The 20192-nt window shown below is 42.4% G+C and overlaps 1 protein-coding gene across 2 annotated transcripts in view; it reads left to right on the plus strand.

The window, feature by feature from the left end:
• The window catches only part of DNAH8 (dynein axonemal heavy chain 8), a 321904-nt gene that overhangs the window by 293310 nt on the left and 8402 nt on the right, over nt 1–20192 (plus strand). For both annotated transcript variants that reach the window (XM_027525064.1, XM_027525063.1), the window contains exons 88-90: nt 7294–7450; nt 11604–11756; nt 11840–12029. In XM_027525064.1, the coding sequence (XP_027380865.1) occupies nt 7294–7450; nt 11604–11756; nt 11840–12029 (500 nt within the window). The remainder of the gene's footprint in view (nt 1–7293; nt 7451–11603; nt 11757–11839; nt 12030–20192) is intronic.

Raw genomic sequence — 20192 nt, forward strand, 5'->3', positions numbered from 1 at the left:
TAATATACAGAGACATATTAAAGAGAGACACATGACCAATGTCTAGATTGGTCATGGCTTTTCTTCCAAGGAGCAAGCATATTTTAATTTCATGGCTGCAGTCACCATTTGCAGTGATTTTAGATCCCAAGAAAATAAAGGCTGTCACTGCTTCCATTGTTTCCCCACCTATTTGCCATGTAGTGATGGGACCGGATGCCGTGATCTTCGTTTTTTGAATGTTGAGTTTTAAACCAGCTTCTTCACTCTCCTCTTTCACTTTCATCAAGAGGCTCTTTAGTTCCTCTTCACTTTCTGCCGTTAGGGTGCTGTCATCTGTGTATCTGAGGTTATTGATATTTCTCCCTGCAATCTTTATTCCAGCTTGTGCTTCATCCAGCCTGGTATTTTGCATGATGTACTCTTCCTATAAGTTAAATAAGCAGGGTGACAATATACAGCCTTGACATACCCCTTTCCCAATTTGGAATCAATCCATTGTTCCATGTCCAGTTCTAAATATTGCTTCTTGAACTCCATACTGATTTCTCAGGAGGCAGGTAGGGTGGCCTGATATTCCCATCTCTTAAAGAACTTTCCATAGTTTGTTGTGATCCACACAGTCAAAAGCTTTGACATAGTCAATAAAGCAAAAGTAGATGTTTTTCTGGAATTCCCTTGCTTTCTATAATCCAATGGATGTTGGCAATTTGACCTCTGCCTTTTCTAAATCCAACTTGAACATCTGGAAGTTCTCAGTTCCTGTACTGTTGAAGCCTAGCTTGGAGAATTTTGAACATTACTTTGCTAGCGTGTGAGATGAGTGCAGTTGTGCAATAGTTTGAACATTCTTTGGCATTGCCTTTCTTTGGATTCGAATAAAAACTGACCTTTTCCAGTCCTGTGGCCACTGCTGAGTTTTTCAAATTTCCTGGCATATTGAGTGCAGCAATATAACAGCATCATCTTTTAGGATTTGAAATAGCTCAACTGGAATTCTATCACCTCCACTAGCTTTGTTCATAGTGATACTTCCTAAGGCCCACTTGACTTCACATTTCAGGATGTCTGGCTCTAGGTGAGTGACCACACTATCGTGGTTATCTGGATCATTAAGATCTTTTTTATATAGTTCTTCTGTGTATTCTTGACACCTCTTCTTAATATCTTCTGCTTCTGTTAGGTCCATACCATTTCTGTCCTTTATTGTTCCCATCTTTGCATAAAATGTTCTCTTGTTATCTCTAATTTTATTGAAGAGATCGCTAGTCTCTCCCCTTCTATTGTTTTCCTCTATTTCTTTGCATTGATCACTGAGGAAGGCTTTCTTATCTCTCATTACTATTCTTTGAAACTCTTCATTCAGGTGGATATATCTTTCCTTTTCTCCTTTGCCTTTTGGTTCTCTTCTTTCCTCAGCTATTTGTAAGGCCTCCTCAGACAACTATTTTGCCTTGCTGCATTTCTTTTTCTTGGGGATGATTTTGATCACTGCCTCCTGTACAATGTCATGAACTTCTGTTCATAGTTCTTCAGGCACTCTGTCTATCAGATCTGATCTCTTGAATCTATTCGTCACTTCCACTGTATAATCATAAAGGATTTGATTTAGGTCATACCTTAATGGTCAAGTGGTTTTCCCTATGTTCTTCAATTTAAGTCTGAATTTGGCAGTAAGGAATTCATGATCTGAGCCACAGTCAGCTCCCGGTCTTGTTTTTGCTGACTGTATAGAGCTTCTCCATCTTCGGCTGCAAAGAATATAATCAATCTGATTTCGCTGTTGACCATCTGGTGATGTCCATGTGTAGAGTTGTCTCTTGTGTTGTTGGAGGAGGGTGTTTTCTATGACCAGTGCATTCTCTTGGCAAAACTCTATTAGCCTTTGCCCTGCTTCATTCCATAATCCAAGGCCAAACTTGCCTGTTGCTCCAGTTATCTCTTGACCTCCTACTTTTGCATTCTAGTCCTCTATGATGAAAAGGACATCTTTTTTGGGTGTTAATTCTAGAAGGTCTTGTAGGTCTTCATAAAACCATTCAACTTCAGCTTCTTCCGCATTAGTGATTGGGGCATAGACTTGGATTACTGTGATACTGAATGGTTTGCTTTGGAAACAAACAGAGATCATTCTGTTGTTTTTGAGATTGCACCCAAGTACTGCATTTCAGACTCTTTTGTTGACTATGAGGGCTACTCCATTTCTTCTAAGGGATTCTTACCCACAGTAGTATATATAATGGTCATCTGAATTAAATTTGCCCATTCCAGTCCATTTTAGTTCACTGATTCCTAAATGTCGATGTTCACTCTTGCTGTCTCCTGTTTGACCACTTCTAATTTACTTTCATTCATGGATCTAACATTCCAGGTTCCTATGCAATATTGTGCTTTACAGCATTGGGCTTTACTTCCATCACCAGTCACATCCACAACTGGGCGTGTTTTTTGCTTTGGCTCTGTCTCTTCATTCTTTCTGGAGTTATTTCTCCACTCTTCTCAAGTAGCATATTGGGCTCCTACTGACCTGCGGAGTTCATTTTTCAGTGTCATCTTTTTGCCTTTTTATACCATTCATGCAGTTCTCAAGGCATTCCCTTCTTCAGTGGACCATGTTTTGTCAGAACTCTCCAGCATAACCCGTCTGTCTTGGGTGGCATTGTTCATAGTTTCATTAAGTTAGATAAGGCTGTGATCCATGTGATCAAACTGGCCAGTTTTCTGTGACTGTGATTTTCCTCTGTCTGCCTTCTGACTGATAAGGATAAGAGGCTTGTGGAATCTTCCTGATGGGAAGGACTGGCTCTGGGGGAATCTGGGTCTTATTCTGATGGGCGGGGCTATGCTCAGTAAACCTTTAATCTAATTTTGTGTTGATGGGTGGGGCTGTGTTCCCTCCCTGTTGTTTGGCCTGAGGCCAAACTACGGTAGGGGTAATGGCAGTAATGGTGACCTCCTTCAAAAGGACTTAGGCCAGCACTGTGCCCCTGACCCTGCAACAGGTCATGGTCAATCCACGCCTACACCAGAGACTCCTGGACACTCATAGACGGGTCTGGCTCAGCCTCTTGGCGGGGGTCACTACTCCTTTCTCCTGGGTCCTGGTGAGCACAAGGCTTTGTTTGTGCCCTCCAAGACTTTGTCTCCCCAGTCCTGTGGAAGTTCTGTAATCAAATCCCACTGGCCTCCAAAGTCAAATTCCCTGGGGTTTCTCAGTCCCTTTGCTGGATCCCCAGTTTGGGAACTCTGTTGTGGGTCCTAGAACTTTAGTAACAGTGCAAAAACTTCTTTGGTATAATTGTTCTCCAGTTTTGGGGTCATCTCCTCAGTGGCTCAATGGTGGGGCTAATGGCGACCTCCTCCAAGAGGACTTACACCGCCCGCCGTGGCTCCCAGGTCTGCTGCAGCAAGAGGCCCCGTCCCCGCGGCAGGCCACTGCTGACCTGTGACCCTACAGGAGACACTCAGACACTCAAAGGCAGGGCTGGCTCGGTCTCTGTGGGGTCTCTGGGTCCCGGTGCACACAAGGTTTTATTTGAGCCCTCTGAGAGTCTCTGGCGGGTGTGGGGTTTGATTCTAAATGTGATTTTACCCCTCCTACCATCTTGTCGGGGCTTCTCCTTTGCCCTTGGACATTGGGTATTTTTTTGGTGGGATCCACCATTCTGCTATCAGTGGTTGTTCAGCAGTGAGTTGAAATTTTGGAGTTCTCTCAGGAGAAGATGAGAGCACATCCTTCTACTCCACTATCTTTGTGCTATGTCGATATGTCTACACATGGGTTTCTATTTACTTATTTGTTTTTCCTATTTAGGATGCATTGAGTTTCCTGAACTTGAGGATTCAAATCTTTCATCAATTCTCAGTCATTATTTCTTCAGTTATTATCTCTTTCTAATTCTCCTTCTTCTATCTTTCTCAAACTTTTGTAGAAGTATGTTAGAATGTACTACTTTGGCCTATATGCCTCTTAACTTTATATTTCCCATTTATTTTCCCCTCTGCAGATTCCAGATAATGTCTTGAGACCTGTTTTGCTGTTTTCTAATTATTTATTTGGCTACATCTAATCTTCTGTTTAAGCCATTATTAACTGTTACTGGGTAGACACTTCCCCCAAAGATGTCCACATCCTAATCCTTAAAAGCTGTAAATATGTTACCTAATGTGACAAGTACGACTTTACAGATGCTATTAAGGTTAAGGACCTTGAGATGGGGATGTTAGCCTACATTATCCAGGTGGGCCCAATTTAATCACATAAGCTTTTTTGGCAGAAGAGTGAGTCAGAGAGAGGAAATTGTTCAAGGAAGAAAGATTCAAAGAGAATGACTCAACTGGCCATTTCTGACTTTTAAGGTGTAGGAAGGAGGTCATGAACCAAGAAATACAGATGGACCCTAGACGCTAGGAAGAGTCCTTATAGGTGATATGGAATTAGGGGCAATGGTTCTACAACTGCAAAAAAGTGAATTCTGTAAAAAACTCAAATGAGCAAGGAAACGGATCTTTCCCCCTAGCCAACAGAAAGGAACCCAGTCTGCTCACCTTAATTTTAGCCCAGTGAGACCTGTATCAGACTTATTAACTATAGAACTGTGAAATAATACATTTGTATTGTTTTTAGGTCACTTATTTTATGATAATTTGTTACAGGAGCAATAGAATAAACTAATGCAAGCTTTAATTTTCAAGTTCTATTTGGCTCTTTTTCGAAATACTGTTTATACTTGTTTCCTATATTATATTTTCAATCATGTTTTTTGTTTTTCAATACAATGAAAACATTTTATAATGTGCATCTGAAAATTCACTATCTGAGATTTTTGCAGGTGTAGTTCTACTTCCTTTTGTTTAGTTGGCTCTTGGCTCATGTTTACTGGAAATTAACTGTTGGATTTTTTGAGACTTGGTTCGAAGGCATATTGTTCCAGAAAAGATTTCTGTTTGCATCTACCAGGTACCACCCGAGGTTTCCTGGGGCCATCTTAAAATAAATTTTTGGCTTGAGGTTTTTCAAATCACACAAGTAGTATTAATGAATGTTAATTACTGTCACAAATTAAGAATTCTTAGGAAAGATTTTTTCCCCACTAAGCTAGACCAGTTTACCTACCATCCCCTTCTGATAGGCTGGTTATTTCTAGTTAACCCTAACACTGAGTGATTAGCCCTGTGAAGTCCCAAATGTACGTAGAAGTTTCCTATTAGGCTTTCTTCCTTGGGCATAGGGCTTACCTCCTTTCTCATTGCACCATCCCAACGGACACTTGAGAACACCAGGGTTTGGTTGATGCCCCCAGGGTAAAATTTGGCTTATCTTTCTTGATTCCAGCTTTCATTCTATATTTCATTTGATCCTGAGCATTTCTTAGTTTCTTGCCAGTTCAGTAATGTTTTTCATGTCTTATCCAGCATTTTTAGCTATTTTCGTTGGAGTTGTTCAGGGTGAGAGTCGCACTATACTGTCAGAAATTAAAATGTCTGGTTCTCTATTGAGGATGAATTCTTATATGTAGACTTGATGGGTTAAAAGATATGCACATTAAAAATTTTTGTACATATAGCCATATTACAAGGTTTATTTAAGGAAATATAACAGAAAAACAAATCACTAATCTTAACCATTTGTTGGATTCCTTTTAAATTTGCCTCTAACCTCTTTTGTAAGGAAATGTAAATGTGGTTTGCATCTGGACAAGAGACAAAATTTACAAGCAAAACAAAACGGTAACTCAAAACAGTTTAATTGTGGGACGTTTATAGATGGTAAATTAGGAGTTCAAGAAAGACAGAAAAATTTAAATCTGGTCCTGCCACACCTCTGCCGAGGAAGTCTTCTGTGGTTGCCTGTTGCCTGTAGGATAATGTCAAATTCTTCAAACAGCCCACATGACCATGCATGGTCTGGTCCTTGCCTTATATCCATCCTTACCCCTCCTTCTAGCTCCAGCCTCACTGGACTTGTCTCTGTTACTCAAATGCAGGGAAGTCCTTCTCACCTCCAGGCCTTACCTCTTATCTGAATGTCCTCTCTTGCCTCCCACTTCCACCCTATTTTGTCTGGCTGATCTGTTTATTCTTCAGGTCTCAACTTACATATGACCTTTTTTAAAATAAGGCAGTTTTACATTTAAAAATATATATATTTATTTGTTGATTTTTGGCTATGTTGGGTCTTAGAGCCTTCACTGAAGCAGGCTCTTCATTATAGTACAAGGACGTGTCTCTAGTTGTGTTGTGCAGGCTCCAGAGTGCATGGGCTCAGTAGTTGTGACCCTCGTGGACTTAGTTGCCCCGCAGTATGTGGGATCTTAGTTCCCTGACTAGGCATCAAACCCGTGTCCCCTGCATTGCAAGGTGGATTCTTAACCACTGAACCGTCAGGGAATTCCCTATATGACATTTTAAGAGAAAACTTCCCTGCTCTTTTGCTGTAAATTGCTGTACACACACACACACACACACACACACCATATCTGTATGTTTAGACTGCTGGTCAACTCAGCAACCTTGGGACAAAAACTAAGTTTGTGCACCTCAGAGCATCTGGTCAGTCTCCCCAAAAGGAGCTAGAGAGTGAGAATGAGAGAGAGAGAAGCTATATGATCTTAAACCATCCTGTTCTTTTTCTGCACAGCACTTATTACGATAATATTGACTGATGTCCCCCTTCTCTCCTAGAGAAAAAGAACTGTTCACCACCGTCTCCTAATACCTAACTCAATGCCGGGTACACAGTAAATCTTTATTGAATATATGAATTCTAAGGATAAGTAGCTGCATATAGACAAGTGCTGCCTATACATCACTTTGGGAATCATAAAACAAGTGGAAAAGTGAGAAGACAAAACAGAAAAGACCCAAGAAATTTAATAATTTATAATTCAGAGAAGAATTATGACCAGTGCTCTTCATGCTAAAAAATTGCCATTTAATGGAGGATGCTTAGGACCAGTCCATAAACAGGGGAGAGTAAAAGGAGGTGGGCTCCTTGTTCAGCTTGAGGGGTTTAGGTTAGTACAAGCAAGCCTGGCTAGCACTGCTTTGGCTTGTTAAAGGCATTCATGGAATCTTTTTCCCTGAAGATGAAGAACTTTCATTTCTGTGATGTTCTTGATGTCCTAATAGGAGGAAGTAGAGCGGATCTCAAGTTTTTTCATTCCCATAGATCGATGGTAAAAGTTTCCTTTTTTTTTCTTCCTTTTTTTTTTTTTGGCTGAATTTGATTCATCGTTTCATTTTAGCGTTGATAATTATCTCTGAAGGTGCATTTTCCTGCTGCATTCTGAACAGTTCAGTTCTTTTTGTCAGTTACCAGAGTAACACCGCTTCTGCTGTGCTTGAAACAATTACCAACATTCAGCCCAAAGAGAGTGGAGGCGGCGTGGGAGAGACCCGGGAAGCCATTGTTTACAGGTTATCTGAAGACATGCTGAGCAAGCTGCCTCCTGATTACGTTCCCCATGAGGTGAGCTCTACTTTCCCCAGGCACGCAGGGCTGTCATTGGGTTCCACAAGGCTAAGCACAGTCCTCGGACAGTACATTTCAGTCGCTTCCTCTCCCTGCTCAATCCTTTTTCACTTTGTGGTTTTCTCTTGCTTACTCTTGCTCAAGCCTCTTGCAAAATTACAATCTGTACTCTTCTATTTCATTTTCCTTCTCAATTTTCTCTTCTGTACCCTTTGCCCATCTTTGGGTTCCTCTGTCTTTGGGTTTTTTAACCCTCTGGGTTGAGATTCTCCCTGTCTGTCTTACTCAAGCCTGCTTTGTCCCATGATTTAAATTGAGCCCTTGCTTCTCTCTCTTGCCCTCCATATGTTTCATTCTCCCTGTCCTTTCAGCCAGGTAACAGGAAAGCAAGCCATTTACATGAACTCACTCTCCAGTTTGGATGGCAATAATTTTCTACTTCTCGAACCTTGCAGATGTTTGCTTGTTAATAAACATTGGTTTTTCTCAAAAAAAATTTTTTTTAATCTCAAGACCACTTTACTTTACTTGGACCCCAAACAGCTCTTACTTTTATGGATTATGTGTATGAGAGCTCAGTCATGTCCATTTCTTTGTGACCCCAAGGACTGTGGCCCTCCAGGTTCCTCTGTTCATAGGATTCTCTGGGCAAGAATACTGGAATGGGTTGCCATTTCCTTCTCCAGGGGATCTTCCCGACCCAGGGATCAAACCCATGTCTCCTGCATTGCAGGAAGATTCTTTACTGCTTGAGCCATCGGGGAAGTCCATATGTGGTTCATAATGACTGATATTTAATATATTATAAATGTAAACTAAAATGAAAAAAATATTAATTTATTGTGAAATAACGTTAATAAACCCATCACATGGTAGTGTAACATTTATATTTTAAAAATAAATGTATTTTCCAAAACAAAACCATTCAAAGAGAAAGTGAGGGTTTTGTACATCTCTTTAATGTCTGGTTTACTAGAAGACAGCTGGACCCTTGTATCTGCTGGTACATCCTGTCTGCTGTGACAGCACAGGTCAGGTCATGCAGCCTTTAGACACTCCTCAGTGAAGGAAGGCGAGTAAAAGGTCAAATGATGTGTTAGAATTACTACGAAAAAAAATTAACTTCATGGACCTCCTAAAAGGAGCTCAGGAGCCTTAGGGGTCCCAGACCACACTTTGAGAACTGCTGATCTTAATAAATCTTTAATTGTGGTAAAATTTCTGGGCAGTCTGGAAGTCCTGTAAGACATCCTCCTTCTTCAAGCAAGAAGATAGTCAGGCCATCCAGGGCCTCCTCTTTCCTGTTCTCAGCTCCACCCCTCACTACTGATGGCGAGCTTCACATGAATCCAAGACTGGACTGAGGCAATTTTAGCTTTTCAACCAAAAAGTGAGAGGCTGATGCCCTCATGGAGGTATTTCTCTGGTCCGGTGTCTCCCCTGTCCGGCATCCCTGAGTCTGGGAGATGTGGCTGCCTGGGCTACCGCTCTCCCTCCTGCATTCAGTGCCCCCAGCAATAAAAAACATTTTCTTGCTTCTTAAAACAAGTTTTGCTTCTGATGTGTAGATGGATACCAAGAATTTGGCTAAGATACTGAAATCAGTGACTTCACGTAGAGATGTTTATAGTCAGGGGAGAAAAATGTTTTTAAGTGGATAAGTATTATAAGTCCATACTTTGTGTGGTCCATTGCAAACGATCAGAAGACAGATGAGGCATAACACCTGTCTTCAAAGATTTTTATTTTTTTTAAATATAAATTTATTTATTTTAATTGGAGGCTAATTACTTTACAATATTGTATTGGTTTTGCCATACATTGACATGAATCCGCCACGGGTGTACATGTGTTCCCCATCCTGAACCCCCCTCCCACCTCCCTCTGGCATGTGAAAGTAAGATAAAATGCACTCTCTGTGACTAGACTGCAGGTTTGTATTACCAGAGGAGAGTTTCAAGACCTTGGGATAATTTGAGCTGCTTGGGGTTAGTCAGGACTACTTCACCAAGATCTCTGTTCTGTCATCACCCCCAGCAGAATCTGAGTGGGAGGGATGACCCTAAATGTATTATTAGATAAGAGGGAGTTGTTACTAAGAGACATCTAAAGAAGCCTCCTCTTCCAGGATTACTTACTTTTTAGTGTCCTTTTATAGAAGAGATGTGTTCTTAAAAATGTGGCTGTAAGGTACATTTAGTTAATTGAAACATAATTACAGTATTGACTTAAAAACATACTACTGTAGAAAAGACTAACTGGTTTCAGAAACATAAAAATTCTATGTAAGAGTACAGCAAATATTTTACTTATTAATAAAAAGGCAATTTTAAGCTGAAGCAATAATGATACTGAAAGTAAAATCAGTTCTGATTTTAGATTTTCTAGAATCTAAGTTTTAAGACACATTAAGCACGTGTCTGTAAGTGTCGCGCAAGGTGATTTGTTGGGGCTGTTAGCATATCAAAGCTACTGGGACTATTGATTTCATGCGGAAGCCAACACCTGGGCCTGATTTCTCACTTGTGTTGGTTGCAAAAGTGTTTCCATAATTTCCCTTTTCCTTAAAATGTTAATTTCCACGACGCAGTCATGATCTAAGCAGGATGATATATAGGCTATTTAGCCGCTGGAGGCTGAAGGGCTCAAGATGAGAACAGAGCAATGGAGCCTGCAAAGCTGTAAGTTCTGGAACCAGGGATTTAGGTGACTACCTGAAGGTTGGTATGTCAGACTGGGTTAAAGACCTCCACTGGCATGTTTAGGGGGCTTCCCAGATGGCTCAGTGGTAAAGAATCTGCCTGCCAATGCAGTAGACGCAGGATACTTGGGTTTGATCCCTGGATCGGGAAGATCCCCTGGAGGAGAAAATGGCAACCCACTACAGTTTTCTTGCCTGGAAAGTCCCATGGACAGAGGATACCGGTGGGTTACAGTCCATGGAGTCACAGAGAGTTGGACACAACGGAGCAACTGAGCATGCACGCTGGCATATGTGACTAGGATTTCGAGATCACTTGCTCAACCTGTGCAGGTTGTCCCATCCAGGTGTTCCGTTTCACATCACTGTTCCCATCTTGTCCCTCACACACTAGAAGTGGCCCATCTGCAGTTAATCAGAGATGGCCATTGCTGAGTAGGAAACATGGGCCCCATGCCAGAAAACCTGTTCTGTGACAGGAGGAAAGAGGGTGGTCCAGATGAGCCTAGAGCCCATCTGTCTCTAGTCTCCCATGACTCAAGAGAAGGCAGCGGGCATTCAAGAATGCTGCAGTTCCCCTGGCTTTCTGGTGACTCTGTGGACTGGTGCCTCATTCCCTCCTACTCCATGTATCTATCCTCACCCCTCCTATTCTGGCATTTCTTTGATTGTGGCCCGCAGAAAGTTCAGATCTCTCAAGAGTTCTTGCCGGTATTCGTAGTCAGTCTTTGCTGGGGCATATGTCACTGAATTGAAATGTGTATATGTATTGGCCTATTTCCCAATAATTGTTATATTTTATTGTTCCTGTGACCAGATGCTTTTATATTGATCTCTTCGAAATGGCCAATAAATTATATACCAGAAGGAAAAAATGACAGGTGCTTTATGGCCCTTCCACAAAATCAAATATTTTCATTGATTAGATTATGAAAGGCTCTCTTTAGTCACCCTAGCCAGAGCAAGAACAGTTAGGATACTGCAGCCAATCATATTTATTGGTAACTGTTCTGTAAAGATTTCGGCTGTATTCACTTTCTGTGACATTTCTAATAATGATTCTATAAGCACTATGAGAAAAAGTATTCCAGACTGTACTCTTACAAAGGTTAAATTGCAAAAGAATATTTAACTGACACTTTAGTACTTAATCATTTGAAAGGGGAAAAAAAGTAAAATTTTATCTCAGCTTTTCAAAGTATTTTTCCAATTATCAACTAAGTACGATCAGTAGGAAATAAAAATCATTTTAGTTGAACAGTAGTTTTTGAAGCCCAGAAAATGGGAAATTTAATGGCAAATTTGGTTCTGCAAGAGATATTTTAGAGTTCACTTGGGCTTGTAGAGATATATCCAGAGGAAAAAGAGACTAGAGAAAGGAGGGATCCTTGGAAAAGAAGGGGCAGATAATTTTTTTTTTCATCTCCATTATTGTATGCTTTGTGTTAGGTGAAAGCTCGTTTGATAAAGATGGGGCATCTTAATTCAATGAACATATTTCTCAGACAAGAAATTGACAGAATGCAAAAAGTCATTTCAATACTTCGCAGTAGCCTGAATGATCTAAAATTGGCCATTGAAGGCACGATCATTATGAGTGAGGTAAGCTATGACCATCTCGGTAGCTGTTTCCCTCTTCCGTTGAATTTTCTTATTCTCAGATTTTAACTCCGTCATTTTTCCAGAACTTGAGAGATGCTCTGGACAACATGTATGATGCCCGTATACCCCAAATCTGGAAAAGAGTGTCCTGGGACTCCTCCACACTGGGCTTCTGGTTTACTGAACTTTTGGAAAGAAACGCTCAGTTTTCTACCTGGATATTTGAAGGGAGGCCCAATGTGTTCTGGATGACTGGTTTCTTCAATCCCCAAGGTAGGTGTTCACAGGACTTGGACGTCGTGAGTGGTTGTGTGGTAGCACTGTGTGATAAATGTATGTTACACAGAGCAGTATAGAGGCGCAGCTTACTGCATGCTGGAATTATGCTTTCAGAGGTGTAGACCAACAGAGGAACCTTCTATATTTGTTTTACAAATTCAGTCTGAAGTTCTGTCTGCCATATTGCTTCCACAACATAGGGGCAAAATTCCATTTTTCTTCTCACCCACTTAAGCAAGCAAGTTGGTGGTTAGAACAATGTGAAATACTGAAAAGGTTTTGTTCAAACATTACTTTTTAAATGTTTATGAAACTGACAAAAATGAAGCACCAGAATATGCAAAGGAAAATGTTCCTAAGGCTCAGAAAATTAGACTGATTTTTAAAATGACCATGTGGCAAAAGTTTTATTCAGTGCACTTCCAGAGTCTGTCCCTGCTTGCTTGTTTTTTTTGCCCCTCCCCTGAAAAAGTGCTTTGTGATCCCATGGCATATATTCCTTCATTATAGAAATATTTACTGAATAAGTTTCAGACTAGATCTCATAGAGTTCATAAAAGTTCAGAAATGCAACAATGTTTTTTTCTTACTATGACATGGATAGTTTTTTCAAGTAACTCTTGGCAAGAATGAAGGGACACTGGGTTCCTTACAGTTCAGCACCTTCTAGGCCCATTAGTAATACAATTTAAGAAGTGTTCACACTTAGAAATTTAGGATTACTCTTGTTACTCCGTAAGCAACTTAGCAAACACTCACATTGTTACTCTCAGCAGTATGGTTGAATCTCATAAAATAATATTAAATGAAGGAAGTCAAACAGGACACATTATAATGTATACCATATTCTTTGTGATGTATGAATATTGTGTGATTCCATTTATGCAAGAAACCAAAATAAGTAAAATAGATCCAAGGTCTTAAAAGTCAGAATAGTGGTTACCCTTGTGGGAAAGGGCAGTGATTGCCAAAGGGCACAAGGCGGTTCAAGGGGTCTGGGAATGTTCTACTTCTTGATCTGGATATTGGTTACAGGGCTATATTCCCTTGGTGAAAATTTATCAAGCTTTATACTTATGAGTTGTATGTTTTTCTTTGTATCAGTTCAGTTCAGTTCAGTCGCTCAGTCATGTCCAACTCTTTGTGACCCCATGAATCGCAGCATGCCAGGCCTCCCTGTATAATACTTAATAAATAGTAGACATTTATTTGTTCTCTGTGTACATGCATTCATTCAGTTCATGAATTTTCAAGTGCCTTAACATTTTCTAAATTTAAAACATTGATCATGGTGGTTTTTAGGAACTTAGCAAATTATATTGGGTTGGCCAAAAAGTTTATTCAGGTTTTTCTGTACCATCTTATGAAAAAACCCAAATGAACTTTTTGGCCAACCCAATACATGGCACATTATTATGTCAGTAGACTTTAGATTTGTGAAGAACAGCCCCAATATTTCACTTATCTGTTTTTCTCCCAGAATTCCCATTGAATTTGGGGAGGAAAAAAATTTTTATTATGGTTTTCAGATTCTTGTGTCTACTTACAAGTCTCTTTCCTCTATACCAGCCCTCAATTTGAGTAAGCTGTCACCAGGCGATTCCGAGCTTGGGAGCTTAAAGAAATAACGTTTAACTTGATTAGGATTGTTCAACCATCTTTCATTTGCCAGCCCATCCACTAGGTGCTTTCAATAGAGAGAGATTTGAGACGCAGTTCCTGCCCCAAAGGCGCCCATAATCTGGTCGGTAGGACAGAAACATGAGCAACTTTAACAGAATGTGGTAAATGCTCCACCTGCGTAGAACCAAGTGTCGCGCAGGCACAGAGGACGGAGAGGTAACTTCCCCGAGGCCGGGCTTGAGAAGAACTGCACCCGGGGCCAGCTCAACCCCGGAAGAGTGGGGTTCACAGAGGCAGAGGCTGGAAAGAGCATCCCAGACAGAGACCTGAGCAGAGACAAGGCATGTCCAGGGAGAGAAGACTCGTGTGGCCTGAGCTCAGGAAGCAGGAGCAGGGGTGTCGGGGGGTGAGGTCTTCCAGGCGAGTTTGAGCTGCATCATAAAGGCAGCATAAAGTCACCAAAAATGAGGTGAAGGTAGAGTGTAGACTGAAAGAAGGCTATCCATAGCAATGCCACTCTTATCAGGTCCAAGGGAGACAGCCTCAGACCTTGACCAGGTGCAGAGGAGGAGGCAGATCTGATGGAGTGATTAAATGGGGCTCTTTGAGAGGGTAGGAAGTAGCAGTGGCTGAGGCTGAAGGCTAAGCACAAGACCAGGAGCCTTAGGAGAGGGGCCACTTGGGAGGATGAGCGGGAGCCCTGGACACGTCAGCTTGTGCAGGAGGGACATCCAGGTGGGCAGGTGTGCTGGCAGACTTCAAATCAGTGATTAGGAAAAAAAAAAAAGGTGAGATCGTTAAGTATATTTTTAACATTTAGAAGCCAAAGGAGTGGGGTTGATGTATTCATGGCTTTCCATAGACATAGATGGGTAAATCGTATATCACAGCACAGTCTCTTTGAGCAATTGCTTTTTTCCATTAGAAATGTGACTTTCAATAGCCAAGTATTAATATAAACTAATGTTTGTTACTATTTATTAAGAAGTATTACAAACTAGAGCAACATTTAAAGAAATATAAATACAAATCAGTTTTCTTATTTGCCTTGTTAATAACACTGATCCTTTCTATTTTTTTTTTTTTTTCTCTTCATTTCTGTTTTTAAACTGAACTTGGATTCCTTCTCTCATGGCTCTCCGTGTCTCCGAAAGTCTTGCACCTATTCAAACATCCTACCTTACACACCCTTGCTTTCTGTTTGTAGCACGGAAGAATGGAAGTTAGATTTCCCTACCTACCAATCATTTCTCTGCTTCCTTTGCCTTTACTTGACATGGGAGACAAATCACTTGCAGTTCCATCTTACCTGGCCGAATCAGAGAGGTTGCAGCAACCCCATGCATGTTCACAGGCAGCACGCAAGCAGATAAAGTCTTCTCCAGGTGGAAGCTTCTCTGGTCACTATCTGACCTCAGTGACTGATTTCTCGACATGGTGTAACTTCTGGGTTTTATATCGTCTAACCCAGTCCCCTTCCATGAAATAATTTTTTGTCCCAAAAGATTTAAGTAAATTATTTTTCAAGGGCTATTTTTTTTAAGATTTTTCTTTTTTTTTTTAATTTTATTTTATTTTTAAACTTTACAATATTGTATTGGTTCTGCCATATATTGAAATGAATCCGCCACAGGCATACATGTGTTCCCCATCCTGAACCCTCCTCCCTCCTCCCTCCCCATAGCATTCGGCATTGAAATATGTATAATATCATATATGAAACGAGTCGCCAGTCCAGGTTCGATGCACGATACTGGATGCTTGGGGCTGGTGCACTGGGAAGATTTTTCTTTTGATGTGGAACATTTTGAAAGTCTTTATTGAATTTGTTACAATATTGCTTCCATTTCATGTATTGGCTTTTTGGTTGAAAGACATGTGAGATCTTAGCTCCCAGACCAGGGATCAGACAAACACACCCCGCATTGAAAGGCGAAGTCTTAGCCGCTGGACTGCTAGGGAAGTCTCTAAGTAAATTGTTTAAAGAAACCACGGTTTAAGTAAAACACAGTGCTATTTGCTAAGATGCCATAGTTTTTTCAGAAATATATATAGTCAAAATCACCTAGATTGTAGAATGCTTGAAAATGTTTCTTTTACCTATGACCATTTGTTTTGTGTTCTTGTAATGTTACCTGGCATCTGATACTGTCTGAGGTGTGTTTCCTATCATGCCCCTGTGAGCGCCCTTTGGGCCTAAGTGATGCTGCAGGGACAGGTGACGGGCCTCATTTGCCACCCCTTCCCTGGCCGCAGTCTGTGTCTGATCTCACCCTGTTTGTAGCACTGTTCTGTCACTGTGTGGTGGTCTGATATTTCGTCTTATTGAAGAGGCTGTCAGCCAGCCACCCTGGAACTAATTTCGTGTGTTCAGCCCCCTTCACAATCATTTCTGTAGCAACTGACGAGCTCAATCAGGTGGCAATTAGATTTGATTATTAACGTGGTCAAGCTCTGTGTGCCCCTGACCCTGTGACATTTGTTCAATGGCCCAGCTTTGGGCATAGCATGGAACTGCCTCCAAGTGGATAAATCAGGCTCAGGTGAACCTTTGTGCTCCACTGGGGCTTCCCAGCAGTAACTGGCACGCACACACGCATATCGTTTAAGACTGTGCTGTTCAGCATTCTGGAAGGATTATGTGGTCTCTTGTTCCCACAAGTGTACCTTTTCACAGCATCATGTACACACGACTTAGATTCTGATTTGTGTGTGTCTGTGTCATAGATAGGGATGTGTTTAAACTCAGAGATTATGAGTGGACATGAGCTTGACATCAAGCCAAGGGAATTGCCTGCCTTCCAGAACCTTTTAATTGATAGCCTCGCTTTGCCATTCAGTTTGGTGTGACTCACAGGTGCTGCAAATGAAAGGGAGCAGAGGCTGGACGTGCTCTCACACAGAGGTGTGAGACCTGCACTGACATTATTTTCCAAATGTTGAACTCAATCTGCAGCGTGATGCCATTTGGATGCCGAACTGCTCTAGCTTTTCTGTTTTGTTCTTTAGTGTCTTGGCAAGCCACACCAGGTCTGTTGTAGCAGATATCAGCAACAATTTAGTATTCACTACTACAAATCAAGATTTTCAGTTAGAAGGGAGTCTACTGAATCAAGGAGATGGACAATTTTTGTCCTGTTATCTTTTGTTCCTGTAAAAATCACCGATAACCTCTTGCCTGAGTGTTCTTTTTTTAAAAAAAAATAATGTATTTATTTATTTTTGGTCGTGCTGGGTCTTCGTTGCTGCATGTGAGTTTTCTCTAGTCGTGGTGAATGGGGGCTACTCCTCATTGTGGTGCACAGGCTTGTCACTGCGGTGGCCTCTCTCGTTGCAGAGCACAGGTTTGTCATTGCAGTGGCCTCTCTTTTTGCAGAGCACAGGCTCTAGGCGCTTGGGCTTCAGTCGTTGTGGTCCATGGGCATTAGTTGCCCACAGCCCATGGAATCTTCCTGGACCAGGAATCAAACCTGTGCCCCCTGTGTTGGCAGGCGGACTCCTATCCACTGTCCAGGGAAGTCCTGTGTATTTGTTTTTAGGGCAACATTAGCAGCTGCCAGCAATTTCTGAATGCTTATCTTGAAGACAGTCATAAAAGCTTGATGTCTGTTGGGCAGAAGAGTACAGCAGGGTTATTAATAGAACCTTAGGATTGGAAGGGACTGGGGATTTTTTCTAATCTTATAACAATCCCAAGTGTGCCCCAGAGGTACCCCTAATATCTGAGGAAATCTGGGTGAAGGGTTGTCAGGGTTTCAGACCTCAATCTGGGTGATAGCACTAACTGCCGTGACCCTGAATCCCAGAACCAGAGAAGGACTGTGGACACCGTAGAAACACCTCCAAGTGAATAAAAGCCCATTCTTCTCACCTTTGGTGGGGAGGGGCTTGATGCCCTGGCTTCAGCCTCAACCACATCCCTTATGATTTTAGTCTCTGCCCATGGTCCTTACCCACCCTCTAGTTCCTTGTCGTTTGGCTGGCTTCATCACCACACTGAAACTGCTCTCTCCAAGGCCACCAGGTCTAGTAATCCTCCTGCTAGCTTCATTTCACACCTTGGCTTCCATCCATCACCTACCTTGGTTCTCCCCCTACCTCTCAGAGGGCTACTTCTGAGCCCACTTTGTGGGCTCTTCTCAGGCAAGTTCTGCCCTTGGCCCTGGTCTCTTCATTGATGACCTCAGTCCTTCTCAGAGATGCAATTGTTTGTCTCTACTTATGACCGACTCATCAAAAGTCCCAGTGTTAGCTTCTGATTCTTACTTCCAACTGTCTCCGTGAACTATTCCATCCTCTGTAAACCTCACCAGGACTACAGCTGTCCATCTCCCCACTAAACCACCCTCACCAGGGTTCTGCTCCGTTTGCTTGTACCTGCCCACCCTCCAGATCACCCTGACTCTTGTAAATAGTCCCTCACATCCTAACAGCTTGAAAGAGGGAAATCAGGAATGCATAGTGTGGTGGAAGATGGGGGGGATGGGAGGAAGGAGTAACAGATGCTGCCAGAGGTCAAGTAAGGTAGGGCCCCAGATGGCTAGATAGCCTTATCAACCAGGAGACTGCGGGTGAGAGAAGTCTCAGTGGAGTGGGTGGGGAGGTGGAGGAGTCAGATTTCAGGATGAGTGAGAGACCAGAAAATGGGGAGACAGAGAGTGAGGGTGGAGAACATGGAAAATTCCCTCGAGAAATTGGACTTGGAAGAGAAGAAGGGAGTTGGAGGAGCAGTTGTAAGAAGAAAACATTTTCTTGCTTCTTTTAATGGCAGGACAAGCTTGAGCCTATTCAAATACTGGTGGGAAGAAGCCAGGAGAGAGAGAGACAACAAAGATACCACAAGGGGGGGAGTGAAAGAAGCAGAAGGAGTGGTTCCCCAAGTGGAGGGATGCACTCGATGCGGGAGGAGGGACACCCCACCCGCTATAACAAGGTAACAAGGAAGGAATGAGCGTAGATGCCAATGAGTTTGCTGGTATGGTGGCAAGAAGTTAAGAGAATTTCCATCTGATGCTTTCTATTCTTCCCTTTGAGAAGGCAAAGTGATCTCAGGAGCAGGATGTTAGAGGAGAGATTTAAGAAGAGTAGCAGAAGTTCGAGAAAGAGGGCTAAGGAGGAAGGGATTGCTAGATGGCTTTGACAATCCCATCAAGGCTAGTGGTGGCTAAACCACGGTGGCAATTGTGTGCTGGTCTCAGTTTTGCTCAGCAGCCTGGAATGGGTTTAAGAAGAAGGACACCTGGACTTGTTTAGCAGTGGAGTTCTGCTGGGTGAGTGATGAAAAAGATGGGTCTGCTCTAAATAGGGGAAGAAGCAAAGAAAAGGGGTGGAGTTGAGGACCAGGTCTTTGGAACTGAGACGTCAAGATGCTGAGTGGGATACTGAAGAGACCCAGAAGGCGGCAGGAGGCTCCGTGAATGGGGACCAGTGGGTACTTGGCAGGGACAGTGAGGGGAGGGGCGTGTGGACGGAGGGTGATTGTCCAAGCAGCAGAGATTCTCATCCAGGGTGGAGGGGCAGTTGGGGAGGACAGGATCTTCAGGGTTGAGCCAGCCTCCAGGAAGGGCAAGAAGATGGAGAGAATGTTCTGTGCAGACATGGAACACATGGGAGAGTCTGTTAACCACAGACCCACTCCAGCGAGAATAGCGTAAAGGTTGGGGAGGGAGCAGAGAGGTGTAAGGTTGGGTGAAGGGAGAGGAAGCATGGAGTAGCAGAGAAGGAGTAGGGAAGGTACAGCAATTACAGAATTACATTTTGGCATGTGAGACCCAGCGGGGTTAGCTGATCCCAACCTAACCAAGAGAATTAGCCCCAGTGCTCCGGCTTATACTCCATGTCCTGGATTAACAGCATTTCAGAAAATATATGCATATCAGGGGACTCTGGGAAGACTCAGCTTGCATTACTGACAGCCTTCCTCATGTTTGGCTTGTATCATAGGGCATGTCTCTTCCCACTTGCCAAATTTGTTCTGCAAACAACATGCGTCCATGATCTCTTATTGGCCTGTCATGCAGATATTTTTTACAGAGCAGAGGTTCTTAATCCTGCCCGCACAGTAGAATCATGTGGGTAGGTTTTAATGCATGCTAGTCCCTGGGGCCCAAACCAGGGACTTCAGAACCTCTGGGGATGAGTTCATTAGAGTCTATATAATCAGTCTTAAAATATCTTTTGGTCATGCTAAGGTGTGAGGAACCTGGGCCTTAGACCATTGCTACCCAGTATGTGGTCCAGCAGCCAGCAGCGGCAACATCACCTGGGAGCTTGATAGAAATGAGGATCCTCAGGACCTACCCTCAACCTCCCTACTAAATCAGAACCAGCATTTTAATAAGCGATCTTTCCCTTGGTGTTAACTGTGAACTTTGAGAAACCCTGCCTTAAAACAGTACTAAAGCCTGGTCCCACCTCTAGAGATTCTGATTTAACTTATCTGGGCTATGACCAGGGAATTGGAAGTTTCAAAGTCTTCCCAGATATTTCAAATTTTCAGCCAAGATTAAGATCCCTACCTTACAGCATTGAACA

Source organism: Bos indicus x Bos taurus, chromosome 23 (assembly GCF_003369695.1).
Source record: "Bos indicus x Bos taurus breed Angus x Brahman F1 hybrid chromosome 23, Bos_hybrid_MaternalHap_v2.0, whole genome shotgun sequence".
Taxonomy (NCBI): Eukaryota; Metazoa; Chordata; class Mammalia; order Artiodactyla; family Bovidae; genus Bos; species Bos indicus x Bos taurus.